Consider the following 20000-nt stretch of genomic DNA (forward strand, 5'->3'; position numbering starts at 1 on the left):
CAAACCATAGCTAGGTCACTTGCTACTGTCTTCCCTTCCACTGGCATACTGTTATGTTCAGATCCAGTTCATTTGACCTCTCCCGGAACTTACCAACGCCTACCCTCGCTTTCCATTTACTGTAACCAGCATCTGCACCCACTGAGCACCGACCGACACGGACATCCATGGACGTTGAAAAGTAGGTGAAATTTGGTCAGTCCACCCTGGCCTTAATTTCATTTCGACATAATTGTTTTGGTCCGGACCCGCCTTGATTTCAACGTCCACAGACGTAGATTGGTTTAGACCAAATCTGAACCAATCATGTACTTCTATGTTTCATAAGTTTGGAAAGCACAATACAGTACAGTACAGGGAAGCACAGTGGAGTACAGTAGAGTGCAATACAGTAAAGTAAAGAAAAGTAGAGTGTAGTTCAGTGCAGTAGGCCTACAGTAAAGTAGAGTTCATTACAGTACAGTAGAGCACAATAGAGTACAGCATAACGTATTGTACTGTACTCTACTGTACTCTACTTCAGTGGTTCCCAACCAGGGGTACTAGGACCCCTAAGGGGACTTGGCCTATCCACAGGGGGTACTTGAGAAGACTCATGAGACCATAGGCCTACTGGTAAAATGCACATGAGGGGGTAAATCAGGGGTACTCCAGGCAGAGCAAAATAGTTGGTGGTACAGTAAACAAAAAGGTTGGGAACCACTGCTCTACTCTACTGTCCTGTACTGAATTCTACTATACTGTTTTTATTTTTTATTTTTTTTATTTCACCTTTATTTAACTAGGCAAGTCAGTTAAGAACAAATTATTTTTTACCATGACGGCACACAGATTTGGTTGGTCCGGACCAGATCAAATCTGAACCAATCATAGACGTCTATGTTTCACAAGTTTGGACATCACAGCACAGCACAGTAGCTTTAAACATCAACTATCTGAGCAGCTAACCGATTGCTACAGCTGTACATAGTCCATCTGTAAATAGCCCACCCAATCTATCTACCTCATCCCCATACTGTTTTTATTTGATTTACTTTTCTGCTCTTTTGCACACCAGTATCTCTACTTGCACATCATCATCTGCTCATTTATCACTCCAGTGTTAATCTGCTAAATTGTAACTATTCGCTCCTATGGCCTATTTATTGCCTACCTCCTCGTGCCTTTTGCACACACTGTATATAGACTTTCTTTTTTCTACTTTATTGTGTTATTGGCTTCTTTATTGTTTACTCCATGTGTAACTCTGTGTTATTGTCTGCGTCACACTGCTTTGCTTTATCTTGGCCATTTCGAAGTTGCAAATTAAGAAATTGTTCTCAACTAGCCTACCTGGTTAAATAAAGGTTAAATAAAATAAAACAAATGTGGTATTTTTTTTATTAAAAAAATAATAATTATTTCACCTTTATTTAACCAGGTAGGCTAGTTGAGAACAAGTTCTCATTTGCAACTGCGACCTGGCCAAGATAAAGCATAGCAGTGTGAACAGACAACACAGAGTTACACATGGAGTAAACAATTAACAAGTCAATAACAGAGTAGAAAAAAGGGGAGTCTATATACATTGTGTGCAAAAGGCATGAGGAGGTAGGCGAATAATTACAATTTTGTAGATTAACACTGGAGTGATAAATGATCAGATGGTCATGTACAGGTAGAGATATTGGTGTGCAAAAGAGCAGAAAAGTAAATAAATAAAAACAGTATGGGGATGAGGTAGGTAAAAATGGGTGGGCTATTTACCGATAGACTGCCCCCTTGTTTGGGGGCAGAACTCATTAGAACAATAGCATGTTTGTAGAATAATACCCATATATGCAAAGGAAGATATTGCATATTTCTCCCTTTGTGTACCTATTCAGGATACATCACCACTGTAAATTCCCAATCTGGTCTTCATACTGTACCATCATGGCCACCTAATCATCCCCAGTTTACAATTTGCTGATTCATCCCCCCTCCTCTCCCCTGTAACTATTCCCCAGGTCGTTGCTGTAAATGAGAACATGTTTTCAGTCAACTTACCTGGTAAAATAAGGGTAAAATAAAATGCAGAGAATTCTATAATTAGGAATTTCTGTGTAGTACAGATCTGGGACCCATGATGTAATTCTGTTACCGTAATTCAGTTACCAAGTGAACTCCACTTCACTTACTTTACCAGGTATTTTACCAGGTAAGATGAATCAGTTCAATTTATTTTATTTTTTATTTTACCTTTATTTAACCAGGTAGGCAAGTTGAGAACAAGTTTGCGACCTAGCCAAGATAAAGCAAAGCAGTTCGACAGATACAACGACACAGAGTTACACATGGAGTAAAACAAACATACAGTCAATAATACAGTATAAACAAGTCTATATACAATGTGAGCAAATGAGGTGAGAAGGGAGGTAAAGGCAAAAAAGGCCATGGTGGCAAAGTAAATACAATATAGCAAGTAAAACACTGGAATGGTAGTTTTGCAATGGAAGAATGTGCAAAGTAGAAATAAAAATAATGGGGTGCAATATATTATATATATTATATATTATATTATATTATACCAAAATATATTTTTTCAAACTCAAGGTGTCATGTCATAGCTGACACCCCATTCTTTCTGCAGACATCTTTGAATCTTAATTCAGGGCAGATATTTAACATAGTTTTTGGAAAACTTAGCCACATAGAACAAGGAGCTAGCTGTGTGGCTGTGTGTGTCGTCACAGAGAGTCAGAGGTGTGTGGCTGTGTGTGTCGTCACAGAGAGTCAGAGGTGTGTGGCTGTGTGTGTCGTCACAGAGAGTCAGAGGTGTGTGGCTGTGTGTGTCCTCACAGAGAGTCACAGAGAGTCAGAGGTGTGTGGCTGTGTGTGTCCTCACAGAGAGTCAGAGGTGTGTGGCTGTGTGTGTCCTCACAGAGAGTCAGAGGTGTTACTGTAACTGTTCTTCCCTGATGCAGATGTAAAATTCGGTAACAGAATTATGGTACAATCTCCTTTATTTTAATCTGTGGTTTTAGTAAAACACATGACTGCCACGTAGTGGCGGGGAGGAGGATATATTCTGTCACTCACTTTACTGTTTTTGGTCCTATGCAGCTTCATCTTCAGTTTACAGTGGCAGAGAGCACACACATTCCGCAGGTTTTACATATTGTTCACAGAAGTCCACCTTGGAAGGCTAACTGTAGTTTGACGCGCTCTACAGATGTTCGTTCAACAAGACAACTACGTGGATTTACACATTCCCTAATATAGGCTGGTGGTTGAACCACGTGACATTTACAAGCGCGGGAGATTTTCATGCCTTGTGTCTTGTCCTGTGACGCGGTATGCCAGTATCAGCTAGGCGACACATCACATGCAGCTTGCCAGCACCGAAGCAAAGATGAGCCATGAAATGAAGAACGAGACATCTAAACTGAATGGGTAACTTTTTTTGTTTTGTTTTTACTTTTCAATTTGAAGTTAGCAGCGAATTGTCAGTTGTTTGGTTGCGTGCGTTTCACGGTAGGACTAGCTAGCTAGGCTAAGTAGTAGTATCTAGCTAGCCAACTCTCAGTTCTTTGATAACACACAACGCTACAACGTCAATATATAAACATAGCTCGCGTTTGTTGTTAGCAGCATTTTCAGAAAGTCATTAGACATGTAAGATAGCTAGCTAGCTAAGTTACTGTACAGTGTATTGAAGTAAGGTCGCATTCAAGCTAGGCACTTAATGTATGTATACCTGCCAAAAAACTACTAACTAACTTTTGTCTTTAGCGTCAGGTAATATTCTATCTACTCCCCTTAGTTCCCTATGCCATCTTGGTGAAAGACATGGGGCGGGATGTGTAAGATGTAGAATATGGATACTGCATAAGCTGTGACACACACACAGTTTTTCTTCAGCTGAAACGAGTGCAATATGAATCTGTGGCCCTCAAAAAGGGAGGACGTGTGTGCCCATGGAATGGCAGCAGTGTTGGCACAGGGCTAATCCGCAGGAGGGCAATGAGGACACAAACACACATCCCACACACACTACTCCTAGTCCCAACCACACTGTCACTCTGACTCTGTGTCAAATGTCAAACACGAGGAGCACTCTAGCTCCACCCGTAACATGCCCTCAATTGTCTCGCACACACCTGGAGGGATTCCCGACACCCAGCAGTGTCAGGAGCCCAGAAAGGTGAAGAGGACCTGGGCCAACCCCTGTGGCCCCTGGCCCTCTTCACCACCACTTTAAGCTGGCTGAGGGCCCACTTTGGCTGTTTTGATCCCCCAAAATGAGCCGGTGCCTCCCAGGGCCTAGCTTGATAAGTCTCTTTCCACCGTGATTTCACGCTGTTAAGAAGGCTTGAGTTCCGGATGTGGTTGATTGAAATCTGGATGGCATTTTGAGACTGGTTGCATCATGTTTAGCCTTCATCATAAATATTTTTTAGTGTACGGCACACAGCTGTTCTCTTTTTACTAGTTCAGCCTTCAAATGTTTTCGGCTCTCTGCTCTGCTCACACTTGTATCACCTTCATTGATGTGAAGAATGCTTTGGCTGAAGGCCTATACCTTTTCCATGTCAACCCTCGGCCTGAACTCTTTAGGCTGCCTTCAGAGTAACTGTTGCTTGCCATCGAGTTGACAGTTTGGTCATGTTCTTCTGACCAAGCTCTGAGTTTGCATTCTCATCATTGCTGTGAAGAATGCTGGTGCTGAAGGCTAGGCATATAGGCCTGTCTTTTCCATATCAACTCTGAACTGGTTGCAACCATAAATGTCCTATTAAATTCCTAATTCAATGGTAGCAACCATAGGGTGCATGTATTAAGTTAGGTCGCGTACCTCTGACATTTCCATCCCCGCGCAACATGCATGTTGGCAAACTTGGCCTTCTGAAGGGCCTTCCTGCCTTCCCTAATACCACTCACTATGTTGAGCGTCCCTTTCTGACCGGCTTTGTGCACTTTCACTAAACTAGGTAGCCTAATGCCTTCATTTTCTACATTCTGTTCCCAGATAGAGCCTACGATATAGGGCCGAGTATAGCCAGGAAAAGTCCTATTTTGACGTGCTGCTCGGAAGCGTAATAGCCTAATCCTCCAGCTCATTAAGCCAATAAGGAATAGGCATTTGCGGGAATAATAAACCCCAGAAGGGAGAACGCCCAGGAAGAATTACCCCATGTCATGTTATCTCTTCTCCCAGCAGCTGTACGGTTGAAAATCCTGTTTTGGAAGGCCGACCACCGTTCTGCAGAGTGTAGGACCTCTATGACAATCTGGTGCCTGGGAAAGCCTGTAGAGCCCAGGGGAGCGAACACACTCATCTGCGTCTCATTAAAGGACTAATGTCCTGGGTGACACTGAGACCGCAGCAGCAGCTGCCATTGGAGCAGTATAGGAGAACCATATAATTACAATGAATTGAACTTGAGAGGCATGCAATTGGGGAATGGAATGTCTGACTGTTCTAGTCATTGTAATTCTATGTCAGCATTTGAACATATGACAGCAGGAAGATTCCAGGCTTCTGAATGACCGTGTGAACACCACCAGGTGTCAGGTCTCCGGTGGGGAAATATTAAGGTTTGCAGCCGGTTCAGTGATGCTTTAATGAATAATGAGAAGGAAGGCCCTTCTGCACAAATTGATAACAGAAGACGTTTAAGCTACCAAAGCTTCCCCGGAGACCAATGCTTAATTAGATGTATCAAGGAAGATTCAGACACTCCCTAAAAAGCTGGATCAAATTGAAGGTCTGTATTGGAAGGTGGAGGCCTACTCAACCGAATGTGTTTCAATTCATGTTTTATTCCTCTCATCTTGTGTTATTAAACAGTTTGAACAAATCAAATCTCTACATCAACTGTAAATGATTTTACAACAGCCTCTCTAACTAGATTTTTTAGGCCTAATTAAATGCAATATGCCACATTTGATCAAGCCACAATGAAAAACAAACAAGCAGTTTCTTTGTCTTTTGCGCAACGACGGCCCCTCTGCCCTATGATGTGCGCCACTTAATGCGTCCCAACGCCTGGAAATGTCACTTCACTTTAAAGTTTGTCCCCGTTTGGCAGTCTTGCTCCGCATGCTGTCAACCATTAGCCAATTTTGAAACGTAGGGACGAGAGATCTCACAGTCCGAGCTGTGGAGGAGTTCAAAGGGTCGGACTCCAAACGCATCCCTCTTTCTCCCTCTCTCTTTGATCCCTTCATTTCTTTCTAGTCCAGTCGTGTCTGCGGGGGTATAGGCGAAAGACGTCACCGATCTTGTCTTTGTAGACAGGCAGACGTCGTGCATTGCCGGACAACAATGGGTCTCGGTTGCAAACCTAGGGCAATAGGGCCACTTTCATTTCTTTGTCATGTGACAGCCAGGTGGGTAGGGTTTACTTACCAGGTCAAAACGCACGGCCGAGAGATCACACTCCAAACTGTGGAGGAGTTCAAAGTATCCCTTCCTCTTCTGCCGTCACTGTGTCTTTGGATCCACTTTAGAGAGTGCTTTGTAGACATGCAGACGTGGCATCTAGGCCTAGATCTATGGCACGATCCGCCCTAGGTTGGTGTGACAGCCAGATGGGTAGGATTTAATTGCTGGGTACTGCTGCTTCAGTTTCCAAGGTGCTCCAGCCTGACCCAGTGGGACGTTCTGCGACTGTACCCATAATAGCTCCCGGTTCCTGTGTCTGGATCCGTAATGGTGGGTGAGTGGCCTGGAGCACAGCAGTAAAGAGAGGATATAATGGTTTTCAAAACACAAAGAATGTACGCTGAGATAGTGAGGTCTCTAGACAGGGGTGTTGTAATTATAGGGAGTGGGTGTCTGCTCTCCGTGGGGTTAAGACCCAGGTTTGAAGCCCTTTGAATCGTCGCACTGCTGGCCTTGTGAGGATGTGTGTGTGAAGTGTCCGACTGAACTTGTGTTTGCGTTCACGCCAGCACGTGTTTTCCTTTGTAAAGCAAGAGGACGGAGACCGAGACTACATCATGCTGACCTCAAGTGAAACACGCGACCAATGCCACTGACTGCTCCTTTTTGACAAACGAGCCTTTTGAAGGTTCTATTTTTACGCCATCCCTCACTACCTTGTCACTTTCCTTCTATTCTGGCTTATCTCTCTGACTCCCCCGTTCTCCTTCCCTTCTCAACCTCTAACGCTACCCTCCTTTTCTCTTTCCCCCTTCTCTTCTCTTTCTCACTATTCTTTTGCCCATTTTTCTGACCTCTATATTCTTTTGTCTTCATGTTTTGTCTCTCTCCTTCTATCCTCCCGTTCTGACCTTTCTCCATTTTCTTTTCTCTCTGTCCTTTCTCCCTCTCCTCTTTTCCCCTCCATCAGGACCCCGGCCTCTGATCCTGCTCAGACGAAAAAGCGTGAGGACTACCTGGAGTGGCCTGAATATTTCATGGCTGTAGCTTTCCTTTCAGCTCAGAGAAGCAAGGATCCCAGCTCACAGGTAAATGCATATATATATATATATATATATATATCACACACACAACTCAAAGAAGCATTCAAGATCCTAGGTAACATCACCACCCCCTACCCCCCCCTTCATTGATCCTGGCCCTGCAACCACCTTTCTCTCCATTTCTCTCTCTACCACGGCTGTGTAAGGCGTCCACAGCCCCACCTGTTGTTAAATATTCATCCAGATGCCAGGCCCTTCGCCCTCAATAAGGCCTCCCTGCTTTTCTGATCAGGCCCTGGCACGGACGCCTCTCCTTGACACTGCCGGTCAAGGCGGCGGCGGGTATTTGATTGAGTTCCCAGAGTTCCCGGCTGTGGGTCGAGCACCTGGTTTGGGTGGTGGGGGGGTGTGTGTTTCAAGCAGTTGGAGGCCTTAGCCCTTGTCTGCCTTAGTCAGGGATTGGTTTTCTGGTGTAGGCCTGTAAGCGTCAAGTTGGATGTCTGTTTTGATTTGTTTCGACACCTATACCCCCTGTCTGCACTGTGCTGTCTAGTTTGATGATCAACCTAGAGCTTGTTTTGAAATGGATTTCTGACCCACAGAAGTGGATGGATGGAGTGAGGGATATCAGTGAAATGGAGGGGGGGGGAATGGCTACAGGTTTTCAATCCTAAAAATATTTGGTCAAAAAGAGATGTCTTGTGGGAAGTCTGGACTATACAGGGTTTATTAGGGAATTTAAATCAATAAATTATTTGATCCAGATGTATGGAAGTGTGTATGTGCACTTTAGTGTGTGAGTAAATATAAAAGTATGTAAGCTACATGAAGTAACAAAGAGAACATTTTTAATGTAGCAACTTTGGTTCCTACCCTGTCGCAATAACTCCTCCCTGGCGTTTTCATTCGTTGTCATGTAAAACGCTATGTCCATTAGAATATTCTAACTATTGATTTCAAATAATAATAATATTTCTATGATTCCAACAGTTCACCCAAGTGTTTAAATCGCAAGTCAACTTGCAACATTTGCCAATTTTATTTATTTTATTTCACCTTTATTTAACCAGGTAGGCTAGTTGAGAACAAGTTCTCATTTGCAACTGCGACCTGGCCAAGATAAAGCATAGCAGTGTGAACAGACAACACAGAGTTACACATGGAGTAAACAATTAACAAGTCAATAACACAGTAGAAAAAAAAGGGGAGTCTATATACATTGTGTGCAAAAGGCATGAGGAGGTAGGCGAATAATTACAATTTTGCAGATTAACACTGGCTAGTGTGCAGTGCTATGTGGAGTGTGGATATGATCTCAAATTAGTGCAGGAAAGGCAGACATTTATGAAAAATTCAGAGTTGAAGTTTAATTGAACAGTATAAAACAATCAGAATGGAGAGACCCATTGAAATCACTTGTGTTTCCACCCTAGGGTCATGTACTACTCATAAATAAATATTTATATTATTCAAAACCATAAAATAACGTCAACATATGAACCACAGCTAATGAAATCACTGAAACCCTTAAAGAGTTGTAGTCTGTTTTGGAATGGGTGGCCAGTATTAAACTGGCCCTGAACTTCTCCAAAACTAAGAGCATTGTATTTGGTACAAATCATTCCCTAAGTTCTAGACCTGAATCTGGTAATGAATGGTGTGGCTGTTGAAGAAGTTGACTAAATTACTTGGTGTTACCTTAGATAGTTTACAATCACGGTCAAAACGTATAGATTCAATGGTTGTAAAGATGGGGAGAGGTTTGTATGTGATAGAGATGTCCTGCAGGCTCTAGTTTTGTCTAATCTTAATTATTGTCCAGTCGAGTGCTGTAAGGAAAGACCTAGTTAAGCTGCTGCTGGCCCAGAACAGAGCGGCACGTTCTGCTCTTCATTGTAATCAGAAGGCTTATATAAATACTATGCATGCCAGTCTCTCTTGGCTACGAATTGAATCACTTCTTTTTATAAAAAAAAACATTGTCGAAAATCCCAAATTGTTTGCATAGTCAATTTACGCACAGCTCTGACACACATACACACTTACCCCATCAGACATGCCACCAGGGGTCTTTTCACAGTCTCCAAATTCAAGAAGGCATACAGTATTATATAGAGCCATTATTGAGTGGAACTCCGGTCCATCTCATATTGCTCAAATTAAGAGCAAACCTGGTTTCAAAAAACAGAAAGGAACACCTCACGGCACATCTCTCCCCTATTTGACGTAGATCGTTGTATGTATTGATATGTAGGCCACGTGTGCCTATACATTTTTTTTACATGTTCTGTCCTTGAGCTGTTCTTGTCGACTAATGTTCTGTATTATGTCATGTTTTGTGTGGACCCCAGGAAGAGTAGCTGCTGCTATTGCAACAATGGGGATCCTAATAAAATACCAAATACTAAAATATACGGTCAAACATTTAGAAAAATACCATTATATGCTGGCCATATCGTCCAGCCCTCGACGAGAGCTCTGTTCCTCTGTGATAAGCTCAACCCCAGGGGAAGGAAGGGGGGGAGAGGCCAGTGGGGCACAGCAGGGGGTCTACGGATCCAGTAATCCTCCATCCCTCCCTCCTTCTGACTCCACACCTGCTGCTGGGAGTTAGTGCCTTTAGAAACTATTCACACCTGTTGACTTGTTCCACATTTTATTGTGTTACAGCCTGAATTCAAACTGGATTAAATAGATTTTTTTCACTCACCCATTCAATTTCTTTTCATCCCCAAAAACTCAGTAGTCCTTGCCAATGACAAGCATACCAATAACATGATGCCACCACCACCATGCTTGAAAATATGAAGTGGTACTCAGAGATGTTGAATTTGCCCTAAACATAACGCTTTGTATTCAGGACCCAAAGTATATCTCTTTGCCACAATGTTGTGGATCCATCTTCAGTTTTCTCCTATCACAGCCATTCAACTCTGTTTTAAAGTCCCCTTGGGTTTGTTCTGTGTGTGTGAGTGCACATGAGACGCGTGTCTAGAAAACCTCCCTGGTCTTTGTGGTTGAATCTGTGTTTGAAATTCTCTGCTCGATTGAGGGAACTTACAGATAATTGCATGTGTGGGGTACAGCGATGAAGCAGTCATTCAGAAATCACGTTAAACACAATTATTGCACACAGTGAGTCCATGCAACTTATTGTGATTTTGTTAAGCAACATTTTACTCCTGAACTAATTTAGGCTTGCCATAACAAAGGGGTTGAATACTTATTGACTCAAGACATTTCAGCAACATTTAATTTTTTAATGATTTGGAATTCTACTTTGACAATATGGATTATTGTGTGTGTGTGGGCCAGTGACCGAGAATCTAAATATAATCCATTTTAAATTCTGGCTGTAACACAACTAAATGTGGAAAAAGTCAGGAGGTGTGAATACTTTCTTTCGGCACTAGTTACCAACCAGCCCAGAAAGAACGAGGGGGTGATGGAGATCAAGAGACAGCGGGAATGAGAGCGAGAAAGGGAGGAAATTTCAACAAGTCTTCTCTAATGACCTCTCCTTTCTAAACTAGTTCAGGATGTTGTCTTGTCTCTACCTCGGGGGAGAGAGAGAGAGAGAGAGGTGGAGGCGATGGGGATTAGAAGAATGACAAAAGTTTTTAAACCAGCCAAGCCTTCCCTGATCAAAACAGTGTGAGGATGAAACAGAGGGTTTGGAGCTTTAGTCGTCTATCCTTTATTTTCTCTTTTTTTTTTTCCCCTCTCGGAAGAAAGGGATATCTGGCTCCGTTTCATGTCTCAGCGACGGGTCCTCACGAGGCCTCTGTTTACAGACCGCCACGGGGGGGCCGAAGGACGACGCTTCCGCCTTCCGCTTTTGCCACAATTCCCCCATTGATATCTGACCACCTTAGTTGACGCAGTCCACCAACAAGAAAGGATGGTAGCTTGTCCCTCAGTGGGCTCTCTCTCAAGAACCCACTGTTTCTTAGTCTCCCCTCCCCCCCTTTAGTTCCCTCTGTTAATGTGGTCGTGTGTACGCTACAGCCTCTGTTTTAAGGCTCAGCTCGGCTCTCTAGTCTCTACCCTCTTCCCTCGTCAGATGTATCCTTCAAATAAGCCCCCTACATTAATTCAGCAATGCTCTCTAGACAGGCGCATGTGTGCACACAGCACAAATCCAAGGGGACGCGAGTCGAGACTGAACTTAATTTGATCTGTGATCTGAACAGCTACACTACGTATCATCTTCAAGCTTCGTCTGACTTTGTCTTAGTCAGTCCTATGACACCGAGAAGGACCCTCTATCATTTCACTCTCTCTCGCTCGTCTTTTTGTCTCTCCCTCTCGGTCTCTCTGGCTGACTTCGTCTTTCACACATTTCTCTGACACACTTTTATCATTCTAACATATGAGTGATGGAGCTGGGTGGGTGGAGGGGGGTTTATGTATTGATGGATGGGGTGAGGCTAGGGGGGGTGCGTGGGTCTTTTAAAGTGATAAGGGGCCTGGCGGAGCGTTTCTAGCCCTGATCAAAGCACAGCGTCCTGGGGAGAGCCTTGGCGGGGGGTGGGCTCTCTAGGTCGTTTGATGTGTTGGAGCTATGCCAGTTCACCTGGAGAAAACTAACAGTACAGTGAAGGGCATACGGTACGGTTCCACCGCCGCACCCTCATTGGTTAGATGACCGATTATTAGCCAAGAAGTGGTTAGAAAACTTCGATGTTTTTGTGAGTTAGATTAGAATCCCTCCTGATTGGTTGTTCCACTGTGTTCGTTATGGTGGAGTAGAGGTTTTGTGCTTTCATGTGATTCCTGATAAGTTGATGTCCCCCCCCCCCCACTCTCATCTCTCTCGCTCCATCTCTAATTGGCCTAGCTCTCAGCTGGAGAGCCCTCTCTTCTCTTTCCCAACTCTCTAAACCACTGCACATTGACCTCCACCCTTCATGCCAAGTTGCTCTGCCTCTACTTACATACACAGTGAGCTCCAAAATTACTGGCAATGCAAAAACAATATAATTATAGAAACTCAAAATACCAACATGTGAGAAATACTGTACTTTATTCATGTTTCAATGGAACCCACCAAAATCATTGATTTAGTTAAAAATCAATGTCCTCCAAATCAAGGTTTCACAATTAATGGCACCCTTAAAGATGATTGTAAATTGCATCTTCCAAAATTAAACCAGAAATTGAATTTAATTCATTTAAGTCTCAAGGAACTATATTGAGCCATTACATCACTTGTTTCACTAGGGTATAATGAGGTAACACGCATGCAATATCCCTTTGTCATCCAACACCATGAAGAAAACAACAGAACTGGCAGTTCAAGAGAGACAGATGGTCGTAGACCTTCATAAATCTGGTAATGGCTACAAGAAGATCCACAAACTACTGAGCACTGTCAGGGCAGTTATAAAAATGTTTAAAAAATCAGAAGATATGGAACACTTGAAAACCTTACGGTAGAAGATGCAAATGCATTTTGCCCCCCCCAGGATAGGGAGGAGGATGGCGAGAGAAGCAACAAAACCCCCAGAATCACTGTGAAAGAATTGCAGGCCTTGGTGGCGTCTTAGGGGTCACCCAGGTTTCAAAAAGCACCATCAGACGCCACCTCCACATCCATAGGCTCTTTGGAAGTGTTGCCAGAAGAAAGCCCTTTCTGACCCCAAGACACAGACGCAAGCGCTTAGAGTTTGCCAAACGTCATTTAAGTTATGACCGGAAGAAGGTGCTCTGGTCAGATGAGACCCAAATAAAATGTTTTGATCAGATACAGCATCGGCATGTTTTGCATCAACAGAGATGCATACAAGGAGAGGCACCTCATACCCATGGTGAAATATGGTGGTGGGTCAGTGATGTTTTGGGGCTGTTTTAATTCCAGAGGTCCAGGGGCACTGGTTAAGATTTGATGGCATAATGAATTCCACCAAGTATCAGGCAATTCTGGCTGACAATCTGGTTGCCTCTGCCAGAAGGCTGGGACTTGGCCGTAGGTGGACTTTCCAACAAGGCAATGACCCGAAACATACCTCAAGATCCACACAGAAATGGTTCTGTGACAACAAAATCAATGTTCCACCATGGCCATTTTGTATTAAATAATTGTATGATTTTTGGTTGGTTCCATTGAAACATTAATAAAGTACAGTATTTCTCACGTTGGTATTTTGAGTATCTAATTAATTTGAAAGTATTGTTTGTGCATTGCCAGCCAGGGGTGCCAGTAATTTTGGAGCCCACTGTATACTTGCATAAATGTTAAACTCTTAGGCCTACATGCTAGGGTATAAAAATATCTTCTTACCCAAATACATCATGTTTTGCCATTTGTTTTTGAGGGTGACCAATGATATGCCCAGTCACTTCTTCTAGTCTAGATGCAACACAGTTGAGAAATAATATGCGCACACTGTCTGAACTTTAAACGATCTCTCTCTCTGCTAGGTTGGAGCATGTATTGTTAACCAGGAGAATAAGATAGTGGGCATCGGCTACAACGGCATGCCCAACGGCTGTGATGATGACCTGCTGCCCTGGTCCCGCTCTGCTGACGACAGACTGGATACCAAGTATCCTTATGGTAGGATCTACCTAGGGACATCACTATAGTACCACAGTCCACTACCAAGTATCCTTATGGTAGGAACAACTTCCTAATATTGGGTTGCACCCCCACCCAATTAGTTGAGGCATTGACGCTACAAGGTGTCGAAAGCATTCCACATGGATGTTGGCCCATATTGACTCTAATGCTTCCCACAAAACGGTGCGTCTGGCACCTACTACCGTACCCTGTTCAAAGGCACTTCAATCTTTTGTCTTCCCCATTTAACCCTATGAATGGCACACACACACAATCCATGTCTCAAGTCTTAACAATCCTTCTATAATGTGTCCCCCTTTCTTCCTCGACACAGATTTTTGAAGTGAACTTAGCAAGTGACATCAATAAGGGATCATAGCTTTCACCTGGTCAGTCTGTCATGGAAAGAGCAGGTGTTCTTAATGTTTTGTATACTCAGTGTATGCTGGTTCCATAACTTGATGTAAGTTGGAACTAGGTTAAAACAGCATGAGCTTTCTTTGAAATACTTGGAGCATTTGAGCCTTTCTGGAGTGCCATATGAGCGATGTTAGCATTTTTGGGTCTATTCCATTGGTTCCAATGATCCAAACAAAGTCAATCAATCTTAACTAAAGCATTTGAAGGGTTGAACCCAGGCCTGGGCAACATGCTGGCCATTTCAGCAGCTCGTGACCTGTGAACCCCAACTGACATACTGCTAGGCCATAATCGCACTAGCCACTTGAACAGTACTAGCCAGTCCAACATGTGAAGTGTGTGCGGTGATTGACTCCTGCTTTCTCACCCCCCGATGCCCGGTCTCTCTCGCACTCAGACGCTAGGCTCCATCTGTCTGGGCCTGCTTTTTTCTCAAGACCACATGGTGCTCTTTTTCACACTCATCCTCATTTCTCTCTCTCGCCTCACCTCATAGCTGCCTCTCATTACAGTGCACAACCTCTTTCAAACCAGACAAGCCCTTAGCAGTAGTCAATCCCCTGTTGTTGCTAAGGCAGTTGTTTAACGTCAAAACAAGCATCACCCGCGCAGACAACACAGCTGAGGCCAACAAAGAAGAAAGACTACTCGGCAGCACAGATGGGGTTTTAATGTAACACCGAAGATGGAGGCCAGGTGCTCTTAACCCCAACGAACGGGAAAGGAAAGAAGAGATGTTTTTGTGCGGTTGTCATGGAAACCAGGTAGATTGAGGGTGAAATGAGAGCAGGTGGCACACTGGAAAATGAATGCATTTCTGGGAAAACGATAGAATAGCTGGATGGAAGGTGGAATGCTCTCCTGTCTCCAACTGCTTGCTTGTACTATCTGTTTCTACTTCTGAGAGAGAGCGTGTCCTTGTGAGAGAAAGAGCTTTTACAGTGAAATGATTCAGTAGCTATACCTCTGTTCTACAAGGACATCTTGATTCTTGTCTCAGTCCTTGGAAGTCTGAACTAGAAGTGACACAGTTTCACCTGAAGAGGGCGCTGGACACCAACTTCCAGTTAGTTTCCTTGTCCTCTCAAAACTCAGTGAATGTACACACACAACCTAGAGGGAACTTGCTAGTAGTGTTTTCTCTCCCAACTTCTGATATTGATGATATTAGACCTGACTCTGCCAACCATGACTGGCGTATTTTCAAAGTTTGACTTGTAAGCCTTGAGCTCATGATAGGTAATCGGACCAATGGGGGCAGTTAGTTTGAAGTGAAACGAGTACATCCCTAGTACATAAGTACTTACTAATCATATGCAATTATAACCTATTAGAGATACCTAGGGTGACTAGACGTCCCCGTTTTCCACAGCCAGTCCCCGGTTTTGGTGGCCTGTCCACGAAAAATGTCCTTGTTGGACCTTTTTATAACGTTTTGATTGGTGATGCACTGTAACCATCTCATGAATAACCATGGCTAGAAAGTATCTCCAACAGCATAGGCTAACAGACTTGGGTGGTTTTTGAATTACTAGATGGGCTAAGATTAAGAGAACTGGAGGGATAATCCTGTCTCTTATAATTAATAAAAGTATTGGAAAGAACTACAGTGAAAATTGATAGTTAAATATAGTTCCAGGGCATGCCACTTTAAAAAAAAATTTTTTTTAATGATTTTTGCGCAGCTATACCCAACACGCTCCCGTAAAAATAAATCATTACATTCCCAGATTTTAATTTCCTAAATCCGGTCTCTTTACCTAGGGCTTTTCAGAGTCCTACTTTTTACTGCAATCACATACAGTAGGACTCTGACACATTGAATTGTTTATATACAGTGTAGGCCACTCTGGGGGGGAAAAAGCTAGACGATTCTGAATGGGTTTAGGTATGGAGTTTAGAAGAGAGAAGGGGGGTGGGGGAAGAGCGATCGAGAGGGCTGAGGGCACAGCTGGCAGACTGTGGGCAGCAGATGCCAGCGTGGGAGACTATCAGCGGTTGCCATGGTGAGGGTGTGAAGAGGCAAAGCACTAAGAGCATTTTGTCAATTTTTTTGGGGGGGGGTTGATCTTTTAAACTCTTCCTGACCCCCCCCCTCCCCTTACAAATAGTGTCTCTCAGAAATGACTTTCTACCTTTTTATATCACAATGTTGCATTGTCCCACTTTGTTTAACTAGAGGGAATGTATGAACATACTGTAATATACAGCGAAGGACAGTATATTTAACACGATTAATACTGCGTCCACCCTTTCTACCTTTTCTAACGGCTCATTCAGAAAACCCTTTTCTTCCTCTAACTATTGTCTCTCTGTTCTGTAGATGAATCGTTCTTTAAGTACTGTTAATAAAGAGTCTGTGAGGAGAGGACGTTAAACCGCTCCCTTGGCAGTGACATACACACTCCCTCCCTCAGCAAAACTATCCAGGAATAATAGAAACTCGGTCCTCAGCCCTGTCCTGCTCCCGACCCGGTTCATTCCTAATGCCTTATTCGGACCCATTCATTCCCTACAAACACACAGGAATAGCCATGTAATTGCTTGAGCCGATGTAGCAAAGTTAACGGCCCTCTATTTGTCTGCTGTGTCGGTCGGCTCTACAGCCTCTTTCCCACCGGGTACACTTCTTTTGCTTTCTCTCTCCCTCCATCTCTTTTCTCTTCCTTCCCTCCCTATGCCCTCTCCATCTCCCCCCTCCCTATCTCTAGTCTCCTCAGGGTTGTGATATCTCTGGCTAGGGGCCAGGCACTCTCTCTGGTGTTCCCTGGCAGCCGAGACAGAATCTGTTCCAAATGACTCCCTAGTCCCTATTTAGTGCATTACTTTTGACCAGGACCTATAGGGAATAGCGTGCAGTTTGAGACGTAGACAGAATCTAGAGGAGCTTTAGAAGTCACATGACTCGACAAGCCTGTGGGAATCAGGAAAGACATGCGTCTCAATCAGAGTGACTGGCTGTATAGGCCATAGGCTGTAGTGCCGCAATATTCTTTTTGTGCTGCAGTGGTTATATTAGCACATTTGTTTTTTTGTGTGAGTGTGTTGACTCTGGGAGATAGTCTGAATACCCATAGCTGTGTCCTAAATATTTGTCTGTTTTGAGTATGCAGGGGGAAAAAATGAAGTTTAATACTATGGGACATTTTGAAAATCGAGTATACTTTAAATGTCCAGATACTCGTGTTGGCTTTGACAACCGCTGATCAATTAGATAAGGGGATGCGCTACCCGAAACCGAATAGCGTGAAACAGCGCAAAGACACATTCTCAGTAAACGAAAATAGAATGTTTTATAGCATGTTAATTTTTTTAACCATTTTGATGGTTTAAATGCCAGGATGTTATACTCATCTCAGCTCTTTATCTAGTAGAATTAGATGCACACTTTTCCACAATGCATTGGAAGAGGTGAGAAGTGAGTGATGGGCCCCGTTCTCTTTGAGTAGCCAAACAACAAAACTAAGCTACTTAATTGGGAAGATGCCAAATAGCGACGCTTCTGTGGCGGTTTTCAAATGTAAGCTATACTAGGCTGTTTGGTTTAATTGAATATGTTACAGCACTTTGGTTTCACTAATAAATATGTTCAAGTGGAAAATATTTACTTTATAGGTTGAATGTGATGGTCTGCTTATAACCAGCCTGAGTAGGCCTATAACTCCATACCTATTCCATTCAGAGTTTAGAGAAATTTATCAAATTAGAAGTGAGCTATTATCATCCTGGTTAATGTGATGCATGTTTGTTGAATTTTTAAAAATCCACCCGCACTCGGCCCCACCCCACTTACTCAACCAGTCAGGAGCTGCTACTGCGTTGCGGTCGTGGCATACTGCATACTTTTTACTAAACTGTGCGCTAAATAGTATGCGACGATGAGTACATGCATTGTATGCAGTTTAAGTATGTAGTACGCTAGTATAGGTATTCGGACATGGTGCGTTTTTTTTTTTTAAGGTGCATGCAAATACAAGACTCCATGTCAGTTAACAGGTGGCCAATCTTGACCTCTGACCTCAATAGCTTCTTTAATTGGCTACAGTGGTCAGAGAGCACCCAACTGACCATCTACCAGACACACACACACACTGCATGTGTACAGTTTATTTTACCTAATAGCCCAAGGCCTACTACTACTACTACAGATAATACAATTGTAGCCTTATGCAGTGCTTTAGGTTGGCAATGTACAGTCCTAACCCTTCAGTGCACTCCAGTCTATCCTTTCAATTCCAGACCCCTCCGTCTTCCTACAGAAACCCTATACACTATTCTATTGGGTCACAGGCAGCCTAACATCCACATGCAATTAGCTACAGGTGTTCCAGAATATTCCATTCCAACATTCCCAGACAGACTGTACGTAAGACGCGTCACTGTTTCATCACAGCCGTTTCTAATCGCCACGGGAACCAGATAATTAATCTCCTGAGTTCAGGAGAGAGGGTTCCACAAAAAATATGGAAAGTCAAACTAACTGCCCAGTTAATTTTTGAAGGAGTTATTTTTGAATTCTTTGTCTCATCGGTAATTGAAAGCAGTTTGAGTTAAGACCTGAAGCTTTGTGTGTGGAGATACCTGACGCTTTAAGGATGTATCCAGTTAATATGCAGAGGTAGGGGGGGTTGCTTAGTTGGGAGGACAGAGAGGGAGAGCGAACCGCCGAAAGTAAATGAGTTGGCGAACCTCCAGACAGCCCTTTTTTACATTCAAAGGATGTAGGCCTATTTCTTCCTCCAGTCCACTTCAGAATAATTTTAGAAGGGTTTAGAGAAACACCCTAGTCTTTCCTGTCTAGTTTCTCCCTACCCCTCTCAAGCTCTTTTATAAAGATGTTTGTGTTTTTGCAGATGGAATATATTGGGCAACATGTTGTGCCCAAGTCGTCTTGTGCTGTTAGCAAAGCTTGGTGAAGAATCACTTATTTACTAATCTATTTCTCACCCACTCTTTCTGGCCAATGTGTGTGTCTCTCCCCTCTTCCTCGCTCTTTCTCTCTCATGCACTCGCTCTCTGCTCTGTATCCTCTTCTCGTTAGAAGGAAGAATCTCATTATATTTTATCTTCAAACATAGGATATATTCTTCACCCCATCCAGGGGTATCCTAAAAGCCCTCTTAGGGTTGCCACTATCCAGGTCCTTGTGGAAATTTGCTGCCCAGGTCATAGCACCATGTAATGTTTTTAAAATATTTTTTTATATAGCCATTTCTTTGTGAAACTGGGTAAAGGGGTTGGTGGGGAGGGGAGAACCTTGTAGAAGATGTCTAATCATCTTCAAAGGGAGATAATTGGCTGTAATAAAGGCTGTAATATGCAATTACAAAGAACAGCAGTCTTGTTAGCCAAGACCACACACACTAACACACTTTCTTAACATCCCTCTTGTCCAGAAGGTCTCATGGTTACTGGGTATAATTGCCCTCTACCTGGGAAGGCCATTCTGGTAAACCTCAGCTGATTAGATTTTTTTACGAGCACAAATGGGTCATTTAATTACCTGTTTTCAAGTAACTGACTGCAGCTAATTGGGACCAGAAAAGGCTTTTGTGAGGTCCACATTATTAGTTTCAGGAGCAGTTTTAAAGGGGGGTTGGCTGTTGGGTCACAGTGCGGATCAGTG

The 20000-nt window shown here is 43.3% G+C and overlaps 1 protein-coding gene across 2 annotated transcripts in view; it reads left to right on the forward strand.

Annotated features, from left to right (window-relative positions):
- The first annotated feature begins 3250 nt into the window (after positions 1–3250).
- Positions 3251–20000, forward strand: part of LOC112231937 (deoxycytidylate deaminase-like) — a 34413-nt gene continuing 17663 nt past the window's right edge. The window contains exons 1-3 of one of the 2 annotated variants that reach the window (XM_024398739.2): positions 3251–3414; positions 7320–7437; positions 13816–13951. In XM_024398739.2, the coding sequence (XP_024254507.1) occupies positions 3347–3414; positions 7320–7437; positions 13816–13951 (322 nt within the window). In that variant the 5' untranslated portion in view covers positions 3251–3346. The remainder of the gene's footprint in view (positions 3415–7319; positions 7438–13815; positions 13952–20000) is intronic. The other variant, XM_024398738.1, reaches the window with a different exon arrangement.

Source organism: Oncorhynchus tshawytscha, linkage group LG34 (assembly GCF_018296145.1).
Source record: "Oncorhynchus tshawytscha isolate Ot180627B linkage group LG34, Otsh_v2.0, whole genome shotgun sequence".
In the NCBI taxonomy this organism is placed as follows: domain Eukaryota; kingdom Metazoa; phylum Chordata; class Actinopteri; order Salmoniformes; family Salmonidae; genus Oncorhynchus; species Oncorhynchus tshawytscha.